Source organism: Arthrobotrys flagrans (assembly GCF_004000055.1).
Source record: "Arthrobotrys flagrans strain CBS H-5679 chromosome Unknown unitig_9, whole genome shotgun sequence".
In the NCBI taxonomy this organism is placed as follows: domain Eukaryota; kingdom Fungi; phylum Ascomycota; class Orbiliomycetes; order Orbiliales; family Orbiliaceae; genus Arthrobotrys; species Arthrobotrys flagrans.
Window position 1 is genome coordinate 3,084,201 of NW_027137551.1, and position 17,947 is coordinate 3,102,147.

Below are 17,947 nucleotides of genomic sequence, written 5' to 3' on the forward strand. Positions count from 1 at the left end.
GATGAATTTCGCGAACTCTTTTTTTTTTTTTTTTCGCTGCTCGTGCTCTCTTTGCTTTTTCTTGGCGTTGTTCAAATACCACGCCGCTAGAGCCAGCAACTCATACTGCACACGCCTGTGATACTTGAGAATATATCGGAGGTTGTCCAATAGTGCGGCAAATCGCAAATTCTATAGGTAAGGGAACATCTCGATTGCGTAGAAATTACACGGTGGCATTCAGCAGAGGCTCAGCCTCCCATTCTCTCAAAAACATCATCATCGCGCGCATAATATCCGTCGGCGGTAATATAACTAGGCTAAGAAAACTCGCAAAATGTCTGACAAAAGAGAGACGTATCGTATATCCAAAGAGAAAAGAGAAAAGGATCGGCCAGAATACCAAATGCCATTTCGCTTTACGACTTCTGCCATAGGCCCTTAGTCGTGGCCGCCTGTGTGGAACTTCCGTGCCACAACCCTGCGGCGGGTTGGTTTACCGGTTTCTCCTTCTTCTGGTTTTCTGGCGCGGAGCTCAAAGCTCCATCCATCATACCGCCTTCACGGAGTTTGTTGATGGCTCTGATGGTGTCTATGGCGGCATGTAGGGTCCTCCTTGCGTTGAAATTCTTGCGGACGGTGGGCAGCAAGTCTGCCTCTTTCTCCGGCTGCTCTTCAATTATGAAGGGGTGCTCCAGAGCGGCATGAGCTGTGGGACGTGCCTTGGGATCAATTGTCAGGCAACGCCTGATAAAATCCTTGGCTAGAATCTGTCGTTAGTATTATATTTGCAGCACACTGCCTAGGAGCGTCATACCGTTGTCTGAGATGTCTTGCCAGTATTGTGCTGGCTCGAATTTGTAATCGGCCTTTAGGATGGCTTGCATCTCCTCCAAGTTCGAATCTCTATCGAACGGTGTGTAACCGCAGAGGAGGAAGTAGGTGATGACGCCAATGGCCCAGATGTCGCTGGTTTGATGATCAGTATGGATCTATCTTACAAGTCCTTCGAACATATTCCCACTCACACTGGTTTTCCATGTCCCGTCTTCTTGAATATTTCAGGTGCCTAGCACCGAGGTTAGCCTTTCGATGTCATCAAGCAGGAACCTAGCACAACAGCGAAAGTACCATATAACCAGGCGTCCCGCATGTCGTCGTCAACACGTGGAATCTTTCTTCATCCATGATTCTGGAAAGTCCAAAGTCCGCGATCAACAGGTCGGCATTATCTTCCGGTGTTCGGAACAGCAGATTCTCGGGTTTCAGATCACGATGGACGATTCCATGGTCGTGCAGGTACGCAACAGCGGAAAGGGTGGCTCGGATGAGGTCAGCAGCATCGGATTCGAAATAAGAACCTTTCCTACAGATCCTATCGAAGAGCTCGCCACCGAGGGCCAAGTCGGTTACCAGGTATACTAGCCCCACGGTTAGATCGGTAGCAGTAGTAGCAGCAGGGCAACGTACGGTTATTCATCGTCTCGAAGTAATCCACGAGAGTTAAGATGTTTTGGTGCCCCATGGACACTTTTTTCAGAACAGCGATCTCATTGCGGACCTGAAAGGTGGTAAAACTTGTAAGCTATGATGAGGCTTTGCTGATATGAACTGAATTCAAGGGGCCCCGACCATGTGCTCTCTCCCGGCCATCAGCTTCTTGTTGATGATCTTGGCCGCATAGTATCTCCCGGTTTCGATATGGACACACTCTCTAACAACAGAGTATGACCCGGATCCCAGTGTTTTCCCGGTCTTGTAGCGACATGCCTGGATAGCCGGTTGTGGTTGCTGTGGCGGTTTTGGGGATTGGGATGCAGATGTGCTTGGCGGCTCCATGACGATGAATATTAAGGTTGTGGCGATGGCGGGATGACTTCTCTAGGGAATGGGGTAGGGGCGCGCAAGCAGCTCTTCAAAAGGCAAGCACCTAGGTATACTAGCGTGACGTTGGGGTTCGGTCCAGGCCTGCAGTCTGCTGTGCGGTGCAGTCTGCGATTATGGTAATATTACCTGATTCGATTATCGCAGGGGCCGCCAGGAGCTTGGTCGTTGGTTGGTTGGTTGGCTGGCTGGCTGACTTCAGTTGGACAGCAAGTCGAGACTGAGGTGTTGGGGCCGGAAGCGCTGCTTAGTCGGAACAAACAATTCCCTCCAACTTTTGCATTTGCGGCTTCGAGCAGCTTGGATGCGAACGGACTCGAGCTACTCGAAGGGCTTTAACTGTTGCTTAAGTACTTGTACCCGAAGCTTAAGACGACATGAATGCATTGAGGTGAGATTGAGCGGGGACGATACATCCATGCATGCAGCCCTGCCGCTTCGAATCAGCGCTCTGCCCTCAGCTTTGCTTGGTACGAAAAGATATTCAGCCATGTGGACCGGTTCGATCCCGTCTTATTGGCCAGCTGCAACATTTTCACCCTCGCTCAGCTGGAGATGCAGTGATCTTTTAGCCACGGATACCTCCCGATTCACCAGTCGGGAGATGACATGGATGTACCAGTACGTACTTGGGTATATGCATACATTCACCGTTGCGTTGGGTTGAAACAGAAGTGATCCCGGTCAAGCGTCATATTCGCCGGACTTTAGTTTACAGATCTATGCCTTATACTCTTCGGAGTAGCCTACTTCAGATAACCGCAGGTTAAATCGTCAAAGCCAATATATATATATATATATATGTTTTCTCAAAGGAACGAAATACGCAGGTGTTCCAGGCCGAAAAACCAAAGGCGGTTGATTCATTTCGCATAATATCCTCATCATCGTGTAAAAGAACTCCACGGCTTATCGTCAATTGTTTTGTCTCGCTTCGGAGCAGGTTTCGAACATAAAAAGAGAGCTAATCAAGGAGAAATCCAACGCAAAAAGAACAGAAGTAAATAAGGGAGGAACGAACGGGCATCCCAAATCCTAACACGCTGTAATGTTCTACTATTTAGGGTATCCACCGGGGACATGGAAGTCGGATATTGTGAAGTTCGAGTTAGTGCGTTGGGTGGGGACGATCAAAGGTTCCCCGTCAGGAGTTTGAAGGTCGCCGTATGACTTTGTGGGCCGTTGCGGTGCCCCTGCCTCCGAGGGTACAAAGGCAGCATCTGTGAGTTTGGCGGGGTTTGTGACATTCGCAGAAGAAACCCCCCTCGGTACAGCTTCCTGTCCACTCGAACCCGGAGCAGATTGCGCAGCCCGATAAAGTTCGTACGCACCGGCACCCGCTACACCTGATGCAGCCTCGGCCTCATAGGCAGCAAGGTTGGGCTGTGCATTGTCCGAAGCAGGTCCTTGGCGGACCGTGGCATCTGCATGCTGGCTCGCGGATAGATCAGGCTGGCCTGTGACGGGGTCAAGTCCGTAAGTCGCGGTGGGCTTCCGCGAAGGGGTTCCCCGAGCCCATGAAGTCGTGCTGTCTCTGCGTTCGAGTATGTCGCTCGGGTCCGTTTGCCGGGACATCTTGCGTTCCACGTCGGGGGAGATGTGTGCTAAAACGGGCTGGAAATTTTCGTCGCCGCGTATGGTTGAAGTGGGTGGGTGCTGTTCGATGGCACCGTTTAGCTAGTGTTCGGAAGAGGTGGCGGGTGGGGGGTTTGGTTACCTGTGCATCATACGAAAATGCAGATGGATTGCGTTGGATTCCTGGCCGCCCAGCCGCGAAGGTATTGAACCGGTGCTCGTCAACCTCACCTCCTAGGCCGGCGGGATAGCTCTCCTGCGGCTGGACGATACCGGGTACGGAATTTAGTGACGGGTTGGAGGCACCACTGGTCGCGGATCTGAGTGAACGCCGGCGTTGAATGTCAATATCGGAAGGGAATCTTCCACCCTCTGGTCGAGGTTCATGAATAGAGGGCTCCGAACCAACTAGTGCACTGCGGTCTGCAGAGTATGGGATTTCATCAGCCTCGTCGTTCTCCAGTCCATTCTCGGAGCTCGAGGAGCCATTTTCTTTCGTTGCTGTGTCCGGAGGGGTATGGTGCTTTTGGTAGGATGCGACGAAGGCGTTTCGCTCGGGCCCGGAGAGTTCAATTAGCTTTTTGATGTTTTCGTAGAAACCCATCATATCTTCGTGCGTCTCCGCACGGAAGACCCAACTGTGGCCGCTGAATATCTCGTCAGCAAGATGTCATGTTAGAAGGAAGGTTCAAAATAACATACCGATGCAGAGCGCCGGTTTGTCGGCCTTTGACGACGAATTTGTGAGAATTCGCACCGGGTTGGGTGTGGCTACCCATGGTACAGTCGGGAAGGTAAAGTGACATCACCGGAGTCATATCGTGATCCCTATCTGGCGTTTTGAATTCGTGAAGATGTGACGGCGATAGAACATACCATCCCGGTGTGTAGGATTTGAGATACTTTGATTTTCGCTCCAGAAGGCCGGCCCTGACTTCAACCGCCGCCGGGTGGTTCCAACCGGGGTACTCCACACCGTCGAAATTTCTAACCGGAATCCGGGGGTCGACGAAATCGGGATCCCGTTCGACAAAGCACGACCACTCGTGGTCGGGTGGCAGATTGATGGTGCGAGTCTGTAGCCTTTCAGCCGTATCCGTAAGGTCCGCACCCTCCATCCTGATGATCTTCATGTAAGAGTCGAAGGCCTTCTGGATCTCCGAAACCACGATACTTTCCAGCTCACGGCCGCTACTCTCGAGGTTTAGATACGCCTGTCTTCAAGCGTTAGCCTCCCACGATCATACCAGGCTTAACAGTTTCCAACTTACGCGGTGGAGATAATTTTCTTCTGCTAATTGTCGTCGGAGTTGCTTGTCAACCGAAAGTTTCACGATGTATGGATCATTCTTGCCAGAGGCCAGGGAGGGATTGGAATCAACGGCAAGCAGGGCATCGGCTAGTTGCGTAACCGCCCTGCGTGTCCCCTCTCTCTCTTTATCCAATGTGTTTTTGAAATCGCCGGACAAACCCTTGATTTCTTTTATTTTCCCCGTCAGGTCGTTCCGTAGGCCGCTCAGCGAACCAATGATCTGGACCTGGATCTGCTTGGCTTGGTCGCTGGCCAGCATGGCAGATTTGTGATGTTCTTTCAGGACGACGTTGGTCTCTAGAATACCTCCGGACCGAAGAAACATTTCAGGTTCAATGGCACTGTTCAACGTGTGGAAAAGCCTACTGGTGGTCTTGGCTTGGGTTTCGTAAGCAACCTGGACATCCTTAAAGTATGCTATGTAGTCTTTCAAGATCCGGCGCCATCCCGAAAACCTGTTGGCCAAAACCTCCGTCGGGTTCCCATGGGAAGGGACAGGCGAGTGAAAGGCGGAATTTGGGTTTTCGCTATCCATTTCTCCAACGGTTGACCTGCGCGACCGAGATCCCGAGCGTTTAAGAGAACTGCTTCTCCTAAACGAATTCCTCTTTTTCAACGTCGAGGGTTGTCTAGAAGGTGGTTCGGAGGTACCGCCTCTTGTGCTGCCGTCCATGGACCTGGCATCGCCTTCGATCGATCTATGACTGTGGGCACCGCCTGTACCGGTAGTATCTGCCGTTCGTGGTCGGTGAGGGGCGTAACCGGATGCCCGTGCGACATCTTGAACGGGAGTTTGAGACCTCGAATGAGGTTGATTGCTCCCACCGTACGCCGACATGGCTGGCGATTGTGTTCCCTCCTAGTTTGGAGGTCCGAAACGGCTATAACCGTGGACTTCAATGGGGTCTGCGACGGAATCAGTCCTGATGGTTTTGGTTGGGGAGATGTGAGAAGGAAAGTTGTGTTGAAGGAGGGCTTTCAGGGAATATTGACCGGGGTGAAAGAAGAGAAACCGGAAATGGAAAAGGGAAAGGGAAGGGGAAAAAAAAAAAAGGGAGAGAGAAGGGGATTGGTGCTACAAATACTTGCTTGGAGAAAAAAGAGACAAGACACTAGTTTACTACCTGGAAGACCGGATCGAGGGAGGATGGAGATGCGGGTTTATGACGAAAGGGAACAGTCTTGATTTCTCCGCAGCCCAGAAGTCTGACACTGTACCCGAATTAGCGGCTGCCAAGACTGCGATTTGGCTGTCTTCTATTTTCCACGGCCGCCGATATGATATATCAGTATGTATTACACCAGCCAGGCCGGGGTTATAAAAGAAAGGAGAATTAGAATCAAGGAGAATGAGAAGACGACGACGACGGCGATGATGATGGCTTTCGTTCGTCCGAAGTACTCTTATCGTCGCTGGTTGGAAGTTAAGACCAAGACTGCTGGGTTACGTCATCCCTGCACTCTTCCCTGCTCGGAAAACCCACACAGCCACAGATGTCTATGCACAGGATGGATGGATGTGGCGTCCGTACTACCAGGATTCACCGCCAGGGTATCCGTGGCGCATGTAGCTGGCATCTGGATCAATTACATTACCGACAGTACGTACCTCATAAGTATACTTGAGTACCCGCCTAGGATCGATAATATAGGGCATACCTAAGTACTCAGCAGTACGTATATACCCATAAGTCTCGAAGGGAGGTTGGATGTGTTGTGATGTTGCACAGAAGACCCCGCCTGGTTCCCCACAACCCAAATAGCCCCCTCGAAGTATTCCAACGTCATCTCAACCCGCCTCCCCATCCTCGAAATCCGGACTTCGGGCTTCGGGCACTTCAGCTCGAGTTCTGCATGCAAGGGATAATGGGAGCTGCTTACTCCTTGGGTACCTAGTCCGATGAATTATTGGTGCTTGACCAGGCCATCCTGTACGTCACGCTCCTGCCACCGCCGCCCGCAGTCACCTGCTGCACCACGCTATAACCACGAGCGGAGATCTTGATTCCCTCGCAATCGCCAGTCCAAAAACTCCCAATTGTTTAACCTCCATACCTCGCAGATTCAAATATTCATCCCTTCGAGCAGTCTCTTTCTCTCTCAACCATCGAATACCGCACTTACGATAACAATCCAATCCACTTCACCTATCTTGAAATTCAAATCAAAACTTCTTTCATTCGTCCAAAATCAACATTAGAAATAATAAGAATAAAAACAGAAAGGAAAACAATAAGGATAAGAAGCTCTACAAGCAGTTTCCATCATGTCGGCTTCTCAACCATCATCCTCTCCCGAGTTCGGGGCCCAAAAGATGTCAAGATCCGCATCCTCCAGCCAAGCTTCTCTTCGTGCGACTCCTCGATCTCCCTCCCGCCAACCATCCCTCTCCCATGCCTCCCTCGTAGATTTACTCACAATCGCTCCCCGTCCGGATATTAACGTCCCGCAGCGAGACTGGCGGACCATCCCGTGCAAAGAACTAGTGGCCGACCAGAAGCTGCATTTCGTTGAGGAGAACAAGCCGATTGAAGAGGCATGTCAGGTACGACATACCGGAGTTTCCTCTCTTGTACCTTCTTTGGCTCTCTCCCAAGTCTTTACGAAACTTACCTGGGTATTTCTTCGGAAAGATGTTAGTTGACTTTGGCATATCCTCTCTGCCCATTAAATCCGAAAACGGAGCAGTCATTGGAACCTTTGATTACAGTGACCTCACCGCTTTCCTTCTGATGGTTCTCGGTGTGTGGAAAGGAGATCCCTCGGATACGGATGGGCATACATTCCAGGATCTCGCCACCAAAGGCCGTTCCGGGGGCGACATTCCCGTCAAGTTGGTCAAGGACCTGGGAAAGAAGGACCCTTTCATGACCGTGTCCGAGACTGAAGGTCTCTCCAAGGTCGTTGAGATCTTGGGTAGCGGTGTTCACAGGGTTGCGGTAGTAAAGGAAGGAACCGATAGCGTCATTGGGATGATCAGCCAGTTGAAGATTCTCGAGTTCTTTTGGTCCAACGCCAAAGCCTTCCCCCCGATCGATCAGGTATTGCCTCTGTCTCTCAGAGAGTTGGACTTTGGTTCTGCGCAGGTCATATCCATCAAGTACGTGCAATGCTTGTTCCCCTTCTCTTTGTTTTATTCGAGAGAGGACTGGGTCTAACGATGTTTCTTTCCGGCAGCGGTGACCAGCGAGTTCTGGAGGCTTTGGAGATGATGAATTCCGAAGGGATTTCCTCTCTGGCTGTCGTGGATTCCAACCATAATGTGGTTGGAAATATTTCCACGACAGACGTCAAGGTTTGTCCTACCACGAACTCCGACGAGTAAGCATCTAACGAGAAAGTCCACAGCACCTTACGAGAACAAGCTCCCTCCCGCTCCTTAAATCTTCCTGTCTCCATTTCCTCTCTGTAATTTTGACAGATAGAGGCTTAAACGACGGCAAGGACTCATATCCGGTGTTCTATGTAAGCCCTCACTCGACTCTGGCACACACCGTCGCGAAAATCATCGCTACGAGAGCCCACAGGTATATAATGACCACCCATTTTCTCTTCGACGATGACTCCGGGCGATTAAGCTCACCCCCGAGATAGGATGTGGCTAGTCGACGCACCAAGCGAAGGCAACAGCGCGCCATCGACACCGACGATACCAGTTGCAACCCCAGCGATACCTCCACCCTCCCTTGCCGCAGCGTCTCCTCTCGCAGCCAGCTTTCCGGCCGCGGCAAGTTTGAGTGTTGCATCCGTACCCGGTGCCCGCTCGGGTGGCCGCCTCATCGGCGTCGTATCCTTGACCGACATTTTGAATTTGATCGGCAGGTCCTCCGGCCTCACTAATTTGGACCCAGGCGAAGCTCGCCGACAGAGAAGGAGAAGCAGTTCTAGCAGCGTTCGAGCCTCTATTGACCTTGGGAGATCATCATTCGACTCGCGTCGTTCGTAGTTTGGTTAGGCAGGGAGGTCTGGTCTCCTTGCGTATTCCGGGCGAACGTTTCCTTGCAAGCGTGCCTTGATAAGTCCTTTTTTATATCTTATGCTTTATATTTGATTTCTTTCTCGTGTCCCTTCTTATGATGCGGTCATAACGGACCAAGCGACAACTGCGAATGTTCCAGCCTTTTCCTTTTGTCCTGCTTCCTTTTTTTTTGCAAATTTGCCCTTTATGGTACTCTTTTCGGGCCGATTCTGGGAAACCTGCGAGTTTGGTAATATTTCAGGAGATCGTCTTTTCTTATCCGGGCCGAGCTGTCTCCCAGTGCTAGGCCCAAGCATATGTAACACCGCACTGTGCGGCGAAAGCAATTGTATTTGTATGCAGATCTGATCTAGTAGCTAAGGAATGGTATATAGCATCTTATGCTTTCGAATTCGACTCCGGACAGCATGATGCAGCTCGGAGCTAGCTGGTGTGGCCGCGAGCACATGCTCGATTGGAGCAAACATGCGAGAGCCATTGGTTAAAAATGGATTCCGCAGGAGCCAGCCAAGCCTGAGAACCAAGCAGGCTCTCAACAACAAATTGGGCAAACATACGATAGACCTTGTCCGTGGCCATCTTGAATCGTCGTGTCTCAGAGCTGCAGTTATCAAACATTCGTGCTCAAGCGGTCGTCTCGAGAAAAGCCAGAGGACGAAGGAGGAAAAAAAAGGGGTGTTTCTGTTCTGTGCCGGGTCGCGGTAGCTAAGCAAAGTCAAGTGGAGTTCAGGTTGAAGGCAGGTCCGAGGACGCCACATATTTCTCTTCAGCTCGAGAACTTACTTAATCCCTCCAGCAGCTCCATCCACCCCATTACTTGTCATTCCCTGGTCCCCATCCCTTCTCTTTCATCATCATCATCACCACAACCGCTACTATTCCGAATCCTCATCTGGTGAGTCTCCAAGCTTGACATATTTCCCACCATCTCGACTTTTTTTTTCTTTTCTTTTCTGTTCATGTGTGAAGCCACCGTTCGAACCATCTCCCCACTTGAATCGAATCTTTTGCTCACAGCTCCATCGACCGATTTAGCACAAAACAAAACCCCCCAGACAGCCACCATGAGCAGCGAAAAGTACGACGACTACAACTTTCCACACACCCATCCCGAGGGCAAAGCACCGGAGGGACATCCCGGCAATGTCACCGAGATCCAGGGTGCCCAGGTCCATCAGCTGAGAGCAAAACTCGAGGCTCAGGGCTACACCGCAAGGCTCGATACGAACACCCTGGTACGCGTATCCTCCGAAAATTTATAAAAGCCATGCTAACGGTCTTTTCAGTTACGGTACCTACGAGCCCGAAAATTCGATGTCGGCTTGGCGGAGGCGATGTTTGTAAAGGCCGAGATCTGGAGGAAAGATAATGACATCTGGGGGAAGGAAACAAATCTTGACGAGATCGTGGCAACCTGGGACTACCCAGAGAAGCCAGAGATCTTCAAGTATTATCCACAATACTACCACAAAACCGACAAGGTATTCGACCTATTTCGCCCCCCCCCCCCAGAACGCCCGATAGAATCTGCGCCCATTGCTGACCGTATACCATAGGATGGACGGCCAGTATATATCGAACAGCTCGGGAAGATCAATTTGACTGCAATGTGTGTACTCCCCGGGTCCCAAGTTTACTCGGGAATAGTGTTGACGCTGCCTCGGCCAACGATAGGGGAAAGATCACCTCCCAAGAACGCATGTTGACCAACCTTGCCGTCGAGTATGAGAGGGTTGCGGATCCTCGTTTACCCGCCTGCTCCAGAAAGGTCGGCAGGCTGTTGGAGACTTGCTGCAGTATGTTACCATCCGTCGTTTTTAGGAATATACACCAGCGGTAGCTAACCACCGGTGCCCCGAATAGCAATCATGGACTTGAAGGGTGTTGGCGTAACAACTATTCCATCCGCGTACGGTTATCTGAAGAAGGCATCCGCTATTTCTCAGGACTGCTACCCTGAAAGGTATACAGACCTCGTCTCACCGATCGAATAACTAGGGAATGCTGAATTTCGATGATAGATTGGGAAAACTCTATATTATAAACGCACCGTGGGGGTTCTCAACCGTGTGGAGTATTATCAGCGGCTGGCTCGACCCCGTCACTGTGCAAAAGATCAAGGTGCTCGGCTCAGGCTACGCATCCAGCCTTCTCGAACAGATACCCGCGGAAAACCTGCCTGTGGAATTCGGAGGAACTTGCAAATGCGAAGGTGGTTGCCAGTTGAGCGACGCCGGGCCGTGGAACGAGCCCGAGCATTTGGGATCATTCTTCAAATCGGGTGCCAATGCCTCGGGTATCAAGCCTGCGGCGGCTGCTGAATCCGCCCTAGAAGTCACCGCTTAGAAGTTCTAGTCCTTTGGAATTTGCGACGAGGGAAGCGGGTTCTCTTGATGACAGAGTTCTAGTTTGTGGATTGATACGGAGTAGGATAATTATAATGTGGTTTAGCGGTTGATCGTTCTTTTTTCTCGGACTTTCCGGTCGCCGAAAAACCCCATTCGCTTTGCCTTTGGCCGTATAGTTCAAACGCATACACATTTTCCATAGTAGAGAGACACCTTAGATCCGTATTTGATATCGCAGGATTGGTGGCGGGGGGAGGCGGGCTTTGCGAGCTAGTATTTTCGATATGCTATCATATATACTACTAATGAATAACCCTCGAGGTCGTTTCCCAATCATCGTATCTACTCTCTTCGCCTGTGCGATGCATTGCATCAAAGATGACCGTGCGAACGAAGCCCAACTCATGGCCGTGTCCGGAATAGCAAGCTGGCTCCTCTGCAGCTTCGGGGGAAGCCAAGCAAAACAAAAACAACACCGGGAACGTTCGAAACCCACTCCAAACCCATCCGACATCTTTTCCCCCATCATCGAACTCTCGAATCTACGCTCTCGAACCGCCACCCTTCCGCGCAAGAAACAAACGGCTCCCCGCCCGTCTCGCAAATGGCAGATGCGGACCACCCGAAAGTCCGTCTCGACACCATTGCCGAGTACAAGACGATACTGAACCGTGTGGAACAACTCTCGCGCGACAAGCTCGCGCAGCATTTCCCGCCTTCTGCGAATTCCAGCGCCAAGGACGATGCTTACAGGAAACGGGTCGAGGAGTTGGTCGCCGAGGTGTGTTTTTCCTACCTAGACTTTGATTCGAACGAAAGGGGAGGGAGGGGAAGCTGACTGGAGATGTTTTTTTTATTCGGCTAGTAGTACGTCCGACGGTTGCTCGACCTTGCGAACCAGAATATTTCGATAAACGGGAACGATATCGGAGATGTCGATTCCGTACTCAGAGCGGAGGAGGAAGACCGTACGTTTCCCCTTCCGTCCGCCGAAACACCAATGGACCTGACGTGAAAATAAAAAATAGAATACGAACCGTACGATGATAAACTCCGAGTCCGCGTCAACGAGCTGATAGCAAAAGTCGGAACCGCTACGGGAGAAGTCGCAAAATTGCGACGAGAGGTACCGAAGAGGGCTGCGGCTGCTTACGAGAAGAAACTCAAAGCGGATATCGACAGGGAGGTCGCATTGGCCGAAGCAGCGTTGGAAGAGGACGAAGGTGCTATGGATATAGACGGGGAAGGAGATGCGGGTGCGATCGATTGGGGGGTCAGACCTCTGGCGAGGCAGGAGGAGGTTGAGAAGGCTTGGGAGGATGCGGTTGGGCTTCTGCTGGTTTTGAAGAAGGTACGAGAGGAGAGGACATTCATCTCCCGGGGGGGTCTGGCTTTATCCGTTTGCTAACACTTGGGATTTCCAGATGGACGGTCCTTTGACGAGAGCCCAGGGAAAAGTCGCCAAAGCCCAGCAGGTTCTGGAGCATATCCAGCAGACAAAGTAACAGCACGGTCTTTCGGTGGCATGGTTTTTCGCATCCAGTATTGTTCACACTCGGTCATCACTTTCTGCAGCGAAGGAGTTCATTCGGATCCTGGCGTCTTGGTCAATGGGTGTATTGTTTTCCAGCAGTATCCTCTTTTTTTTTTTTTTTTTTTTGTAAAATCAGCGTTCAACGGAGAGCAGAGAAAATAGTAGTTTTTAAAAAACGCTATCAGTGGAGTTTGATCAGAAACATTATCCAATCGAGAGGAAACAAAGAAATGAAAGACATCTACAACAATTCCAAAATGTCGCTAAATCGCTGCAAATGATGATGATGGAAGAATAGAAAGAGAGAAAGACCGTAAAGCCCCAGGCATGCTCCTCCTGATTTCCCGCATAAAAAACCCCAATCGTCGTTTAACCCAAAAAAAACCCCAATGCCAAAAACTAGAAGAGAAAAAAAAGACGCCTTGTATCCTCAAAGAAACTTCAAACATAACCCAGAACTCTGTTGATTGTTCCCATTCCTCTTGATTTGATTTCCGCCGTTTCCCAGTCATAATGCGCCGTTAATCCGTCCCACCAATCCGTCCAGCAACCAAATTATTTATCTTCGTCGCTTCTCGCGTTCCTCGTCGATATCCATGAAGCCGTCGTCCTCATCATCCAGGATGATCTCGTGGACGACATCGACACGCTCGCTAAGGGGAGGTATCGTGATATCGGAATGATGAGGCAGGAACATTTCTTGGTTCCAATCGAAACCCTGGCCGGCCTTGACGCAAGTAACGAGCCGGGCCGTTCCGTCACGGGTTCCGAGGTCGAAAACGGTGTGTTCTTGCTTCGACAGAGAGGAGCCTGCGTATTTGATTAGTCATCTTCTTTAGTAGAAGGTTTGGGAGACTTACTCAGAAGTGACTGACGCCGTCGGTGGCCGAAAATGGCAGCAGACGGCGAGTTGGACGAGGAGGACATCTCATCAGATGAACCGGGAGAAGGGGGAGAAGAAGCCTTCTTGGAGGCCTTTTTAGGAATTGGGATGGCAGACGACATTTTGGTAAAAAGGTGATGATATTAAATGTTTAATCCTGGTATTGGATGGGGGGGAGAGAGTGTGTGTATATGTATATATGGGTCGAATGAATGATCAACTGGAACAAGCTGGATCTGAAACGATATTGGAAGGGACACGGTGGAAAGGCGTGTATATAGAATAGTCAGGAATGAAACGAATTGACGTCAGGGTTCACGAGGCGATGTAGCGGAGGAATGGGGGTGGAAGTGGAAGTAGAAGTGGAAGTGGAAGTGGAAAGCGAAATCGTCACGGGGAAGTCACGGAGAATACGTATTATATGATTAGATGGTTGACCAGAGAAGGAGGAGGGGTATATGAAGTTGTGAGATAGTGATGGTGATGATGATGGAAGAGGAGGAAGATGACGAGAAGAGAAAGGAAGGGAAGGGAAGGAGGGGAGGAGGAGGAGGAGGAGGAGGAGGAGGAAGAAGGCACTCGGCGACTTTAAGGGCGAAGTCGGAAGCTTTTGGTTGGCACTGCGCTGTAGGTACTGTAGGTACTGGGACGAGAACAGGACGAGGATCCACCCCAGCGATCTGTGTCATCCATCCCAACAACACACACAGGCTGAGCCTGTCCAAGTCAGCCTGATACAGTAGAGAGTCATCATCATCGTCAACCTCACCGATCTGATAATACCCTTCCCATCTACATACCTGCTCAAGTATACACAAAGTACACTCTTGCTCTACTTACTACTAGACCTACAGGGGATGCTGCCATTGACTCAATCGATCGATCAATCGATGAATCAACCATCCATCCATCCGCCCATCGACCGATGCAAAGCAAGCACCATGAGTGTCGTTTTATAAAAGTACTAGACCAAAATCGAAGCTAAGAAAGCTACACAAAGTCACACCCGAAGCTGCTCAAGTACTCGCTTAGGTACTCACGAGGTATGGAGTACTTGGGTAACTTTAAGTGCACCGCCCTCGGTCACATCAAAACCATGGCGACAGTTTACTTGCCCCCTCCTCCTGACACCCTGCACTAGCATTCACATGCGACTGATGCCACCTACACCTTACCACTCCGCTCTTACCCTGTTAGGCTTCTATTAAGACCCTCTTTTGGGTTTTAAAAGCCATCCTAACCGTTAAAATCCCATAAGCGACAGGCGACGGGACCTCAGATTGGATGCCCAAAAGGCCCATCCGTACCAGGCAACGTCATTGATCGACGATATTGCCTATCGAAGCTTGCTCCCACTAGCCCGAATCTCATCTCGACATTCCAGGAAACTCACCATGCAGAATAATCAGCCGCCACATGGGTTGCATCTGTGAAAACAGCCTGCCAAATGTGGGGTAACAACCACCAACATTGTATTAACACACGACTCGACGTGTGCTTCATGAATGATATCGAATCCACCCTGGAACTGTTAGCTTCCGGGAGGATCGCCTGCCGCACCCAAGCTTTATCGTTACCCATGATATCTTATCTCCAATTGGAACATTCAGCCTCAAATATTTCCCTGTCCCGGGGCCGCCGGCGGAAGGTCGGAGTTGTGCATAGGTCGTATGTGTCTACTGCTCCCATGACCGACCAGTTTACCCTGTCGTGATTCTTCGGCTTCCAGAAGGGTAAGCGGAGGCGCCAGGGTCCACCACGTATATCATTGATCTAAGCTGTCAAGCTGTGCATGTACCATCCCGCACAAACCTCCCATGTCGGAAGGTCCACTCAAGCGCCAAGTCTGTTAAAATCCGGCAGCAAAGACCGCTACTCCGAACTGGCCAGCATCCTGCAACACGCTAGACGGCCGGCAGGAGGGCTCGAATACAGGGGAGCATCCCCTTATCCCTGCTGGTTTCGGTATCGTTGATAATCCCATTCGTCTCGGTTTGCCATCCAGGCAAGCCGGTATGCAACCACAGTGTCATGTTCCAAGCAGCCAGCTCAGCTCGGACGGCACAATGTTGTATATAGTCAGTGCCGCCGCCTCCTTTCCTGAGGGGGGTCGGGTTCAAATTTCCTCGCTTCCTCCAATCCCACCACTCTTTCCTACGTGCTCTGCGTGGCCGTAATCCGTTCGGACGCCTGAAGTACTTCTGCGGGTTACGATTGTTTCCTCGCAGCGAACCCGATGCAAACGGCGAAAATGAAGGGCAAGATGGCCAAGCCGCTGTCGCTCTTCTCGAGTCCTCCCCCTCCCAAAGAGGGGAGATACCATTCCCAGCAATATATGGAAAAGAGGAAAAATTTCGTCTTCAAGCTGATCGCTGGCGCTCTAGCTCTAGCGTTGACTTATGTTATCTACATCTCCACAACGGACCCGAAAACGGCGTCTCGTCACACCGAACGCGCGAAGGCCTTCCTAGGAAAACCTGGCCCCAATGCGATAACGACAGCAGATACGATCGTCCCGGCCGTAACAGTCGAATCGGGGTCCGTTGGCCCCAAGCCGGCCGGCCAAGTTGAGGCCGGCCCGGCTGAAGCCCCCCGTGCCGAAGTTGAAGAAGAGGCCATCGTGATTCAGAAGCCGAAGCAAACGACAACCTACGAAAAGCCAAAGGTTGATGTTGCTGATGACAATAAGCCTGCGGGGAAAGCCCAATATGGGAACAAGCCAAAGGATGAAGACGTGGCTTCCCAGAAATCTAGGAAGCCCCTTTCAAAACCCCGAAACGCTGAGTTCAAAAGAGCACTCGATCGTATCTTCGAACTGCTTCCCGACGAAATGCACGTCCGAGAACTTTTACGCCCAATCGACGGTACCGGAAAGGAAAAGCTTCGGGAAACCGGTCTTCGTGCGAGAGCATTTAAGACTTTCTTCGAGGCATGGGAGAGACTTCATGTGGTCATCGGAGACGACGAAGCATACGTTCGGGACGACATCGTCCAGGAACTTCGCAGGGACAAGTCGATCGAAAACATCGCGCAAACCATCCACCAGTATGAGGCCTATCGTGGCTTTTTGCAGCGATTGGCCACTCTTCTCTTCCCCTATTTCTCCCCATACTTCGCCGACCATATGAGTCTGCATGCCCAGATGTATAAAGGTGGCCGCGGCATCGTTCTCTCCGCGGGTGACGCCCAGGCTCCATTCCTTCTCACCTCCATTCCATCCTTCAGAAAGCTCGGGTGCAATCTACCAATCGAAATCATGTATCTCGGTGACAGCGACCTCAGCGAGGACTACCGGGCCGAACTTGAACAATTCGAAGGTGTCGTCACCCGAGATATCTCCGCCATGGTTAGCGACGATGGCTGGAGGCTTGCCGGGTGGGCAGCAAAGCCGTTTGCCATGCTACTTTCCAGCTTCCGCGAAGTCATGTTCATCGACGCGGATTCCTTGTTCTTCAAGAACCCAGAAATCCTCTTCGAGGACGAGGAGTATAAAAAGTACGGAGCTCTATTCTTCAAGGACAGGATCATCATGCCCGAGAATAAGAAGAGGTGGTTGCAACAAATCATTCCAAAGCCGATTTCTAAGAACGTTCGCCAGACCCGCCTCTGGACCGGCGAGAGCGGACATCAACAGGAATCCGGCGTCGTCGTTGTCGACAAATGGAAGCACTTTGTCGCCATGATGATGGTTACCAGGATGAACGGACCTGACCGTGACGGTAACGAGTCCAGGGGTATCGTCGGTGTCTACGATCTGGTTTATGGTATGTTATTATCGAATGCCCCGTCCGTCGCTTTTTACTGGATACTGATCAAGAAAATAGGTGACAAGGAAACCTTCTGGATAGGATGGGAGCTTGTGGGCGACACCGAATACGTCTTCCACTCGGGCGACGCCGGTATCATGGGAGAACTGAAGGAGCAGCCTCCCAGACCGACTGAAAGTACTAACCCTCCGGCGGAAGGGGAAACACCACTACCCGAAAAGTTCACAATCTGCGCCCCGCAACTCCTCCATCTCGATCGTGATGGCAAGCCCCTCTGGTTCAACGGCTGGATATTGAACAATAAGTTCGAGGAGAGGAAGAAGCAGCGGAAAGCGAACAACTTTCAATTCTATCTCCGAGAAAACCCCAAACCGGATCTGGACACCATCGGAGGGCTGGATCAATGGCAGCTACAGGAGAACAACATCTGCTGCTTGACAACCAATCAAAATTCTCAGTTCAGCTCCGAGGAAGCTAACACCTTGGCCATGATTCTGGATCTGGCATACAAAGCTGGTGCTTACGGTAAGGGTGCATAGAGTTGTCCGTTTTCAAAATGAATGTTTTCGGGATGGGTGATGTTATTTACGGGGACAACCAAAAATTATTACCAAAACGCAGAGCGATCTTGCCGGCGGGCTTCTTTTGTATATATCGTGAGGCTTTACCGCCGGGGTTTCACGCAT

At 51.0% G+C, this 17,947-nt stretch overlaps 7 protein-coding genes across 7 annotated transcripts; 4 read left to right on the forward strand and 3 right to left on the reverse strand.

Moving 5' to 3' along the window:
* Nucleotides 1-398: 398 nt before the first annotated feature.
* Nucleotides 399-1,818, reverse strand: DFL_006256 (uncharacterized protein; the record flags this gene model as incomplete). The annotated part of the gene is made up of 6 exons (XM_067635643.1): nucleotides 399-742; nucleotides 797-948; nucleotides 1,008-1,048; nucleotides 1,111-1,400; nucleotides 1,450-1,540; nucleotides 1,612-1,818. The coding sequence occupies 6 exons, from the start codon at nucleotides 1,816-1,818 to the stop codon at nucleotides 399-401; spliced, it is 1,125 nt and encodes a 374-aa protein (XP_067490051.1).
* A 1,101-nt stretch (nucleotides 1,819-2,919) lies between these two features.
* DFL_006257 (uncharacterized protein) lies at nucleotides 2,920-5,588 on the reverse strand (the record flags this gene model as incomplete). Its single annotated transcript, XM_067635644.1, has 4 exons — nucleotides 2,920-3,519; nucleotides 3,581-4,085; nucleotides 4,141-4,652; nucleotides 4,710-5,588. The coding sequence occupies 4 exons, from the start codon at nucleotides 5,586-5,588 to the stop codon at nucleotides 2,920-2,922; spliced, it is 2,496 nt and encodes an 831-aa protein (XP_067490052.1).
* A 1,428-nt stretch (nucleotides 5,589-7,016) lies between these two features.
* Nucleotides 7,017-8,696, forward strand: DFL_006258 (uncharacterized protein; the record flags this gene model as incomplete). Its single annotated transcript, XM_067635645.1, has 5 exons — nucleotides 7,017-7,295; nucleotides 7,384-7,850; nucleotides 7,928-8,045; nucleotides 8,099-8,277; nucleotides 8,345-8,696. 5 exons carry the CDS (start codon nucleotides 7,017-7,019, stop codon nucleotides 8,694-8,696), a joined length of 1,395 nt encoding a protein of 464 aa, XP_067490053.1.
* Nucleotides 8,697-9,194: 498 nt separating this feature from the next.
* DFL_006259 (uncharacterized protein) lies at nucleotides 9,195-11,075 on the forward strand (the record flags this gene model as incomplete). The annotated part of the gene is made up of 9 exons (XM_067635646.1): nucleotides 9,195-9,404; nucleotides 9,460-9,466; nucleotides 9,526-9,624; nucleotides 9,765-9,964; nucleotides 10,016-10,210; nucleotides 10,286-10,338; nucleotides 10,404-10,525; nucleotides 10,593-10,692; nucleotides 10,751-11,075. 9 exons carry the CDS (start codon nucleotides 9,195-9,197, stop codon nucleotides 11,073-11,075), a joined length of 1,311 nt encoding a protein of 436 aa, XP_067490054.1.
* Nucleotides 11,076-11,681: 606 nt separating this feature from the next.
* Nucleotides 11,682-12,582, forward strand: DFL_006260 (uncharacterized protein; the record flags this gene model as incomplete). The annotated part of the gene is made up of 4 exons (XM_067635648.1): nucleotides 11,682-11,858; nucleotides 11,946-12,045; nucleotides 12,106-12,428; nucleotides 12,502-12,582. 4 exons carry the CDS (start codon nucleotides 11,682-11,684, stop codon nucleotides 12,580-12,582), a joined length of 681 nt encoding a protein of 226 aa, XP_067490055.1.
* Nucleotides 12,583-13,170: 588 nt separating this feature from the next.
* Nucleotides 13,171-13,616, reverse strand: DFL_006261 (uncharacterized protein; the record flags this gene model as incomplete). Its single annotated transcript, XM_067635649.1, has 2 exons — nucleotides 13,171-13,421; nucleotides 13,472-13,616. The coding sequence occupies 2 exons, from the start codon at nucleotides 13,614-13,616 to the stop codon at nucleotides 13,171-13,173; spliced, it is 396 nt and encodes a 131-aa protein (XP_067490056.1).
* A 2,129-nt stretch (nucleotides 13,617-15,745) lies between these two features.
* DFL_006262 (uncharacterized protein) lies at nucleotides 15,746-17,800 on the forward strand (the record flags this gene model as incomplete). Its single annotated transcript, XM_067635650.1, has 2 exons — nucleotides 15,746-17,258; nucleotides 17,319-17,800. The coding sequence occupies 2 exons, from the start codon at nucleotides 15,746-15,748 to the stop codon at nucleotides 17,798-17,800; spliced, it is 1,995 nt and encodes a 664-aa protein (XP_067490057.1).
* Between the last annotated feature and the right edge of the window lie 147 nt (nucleotides 17,801-17,947).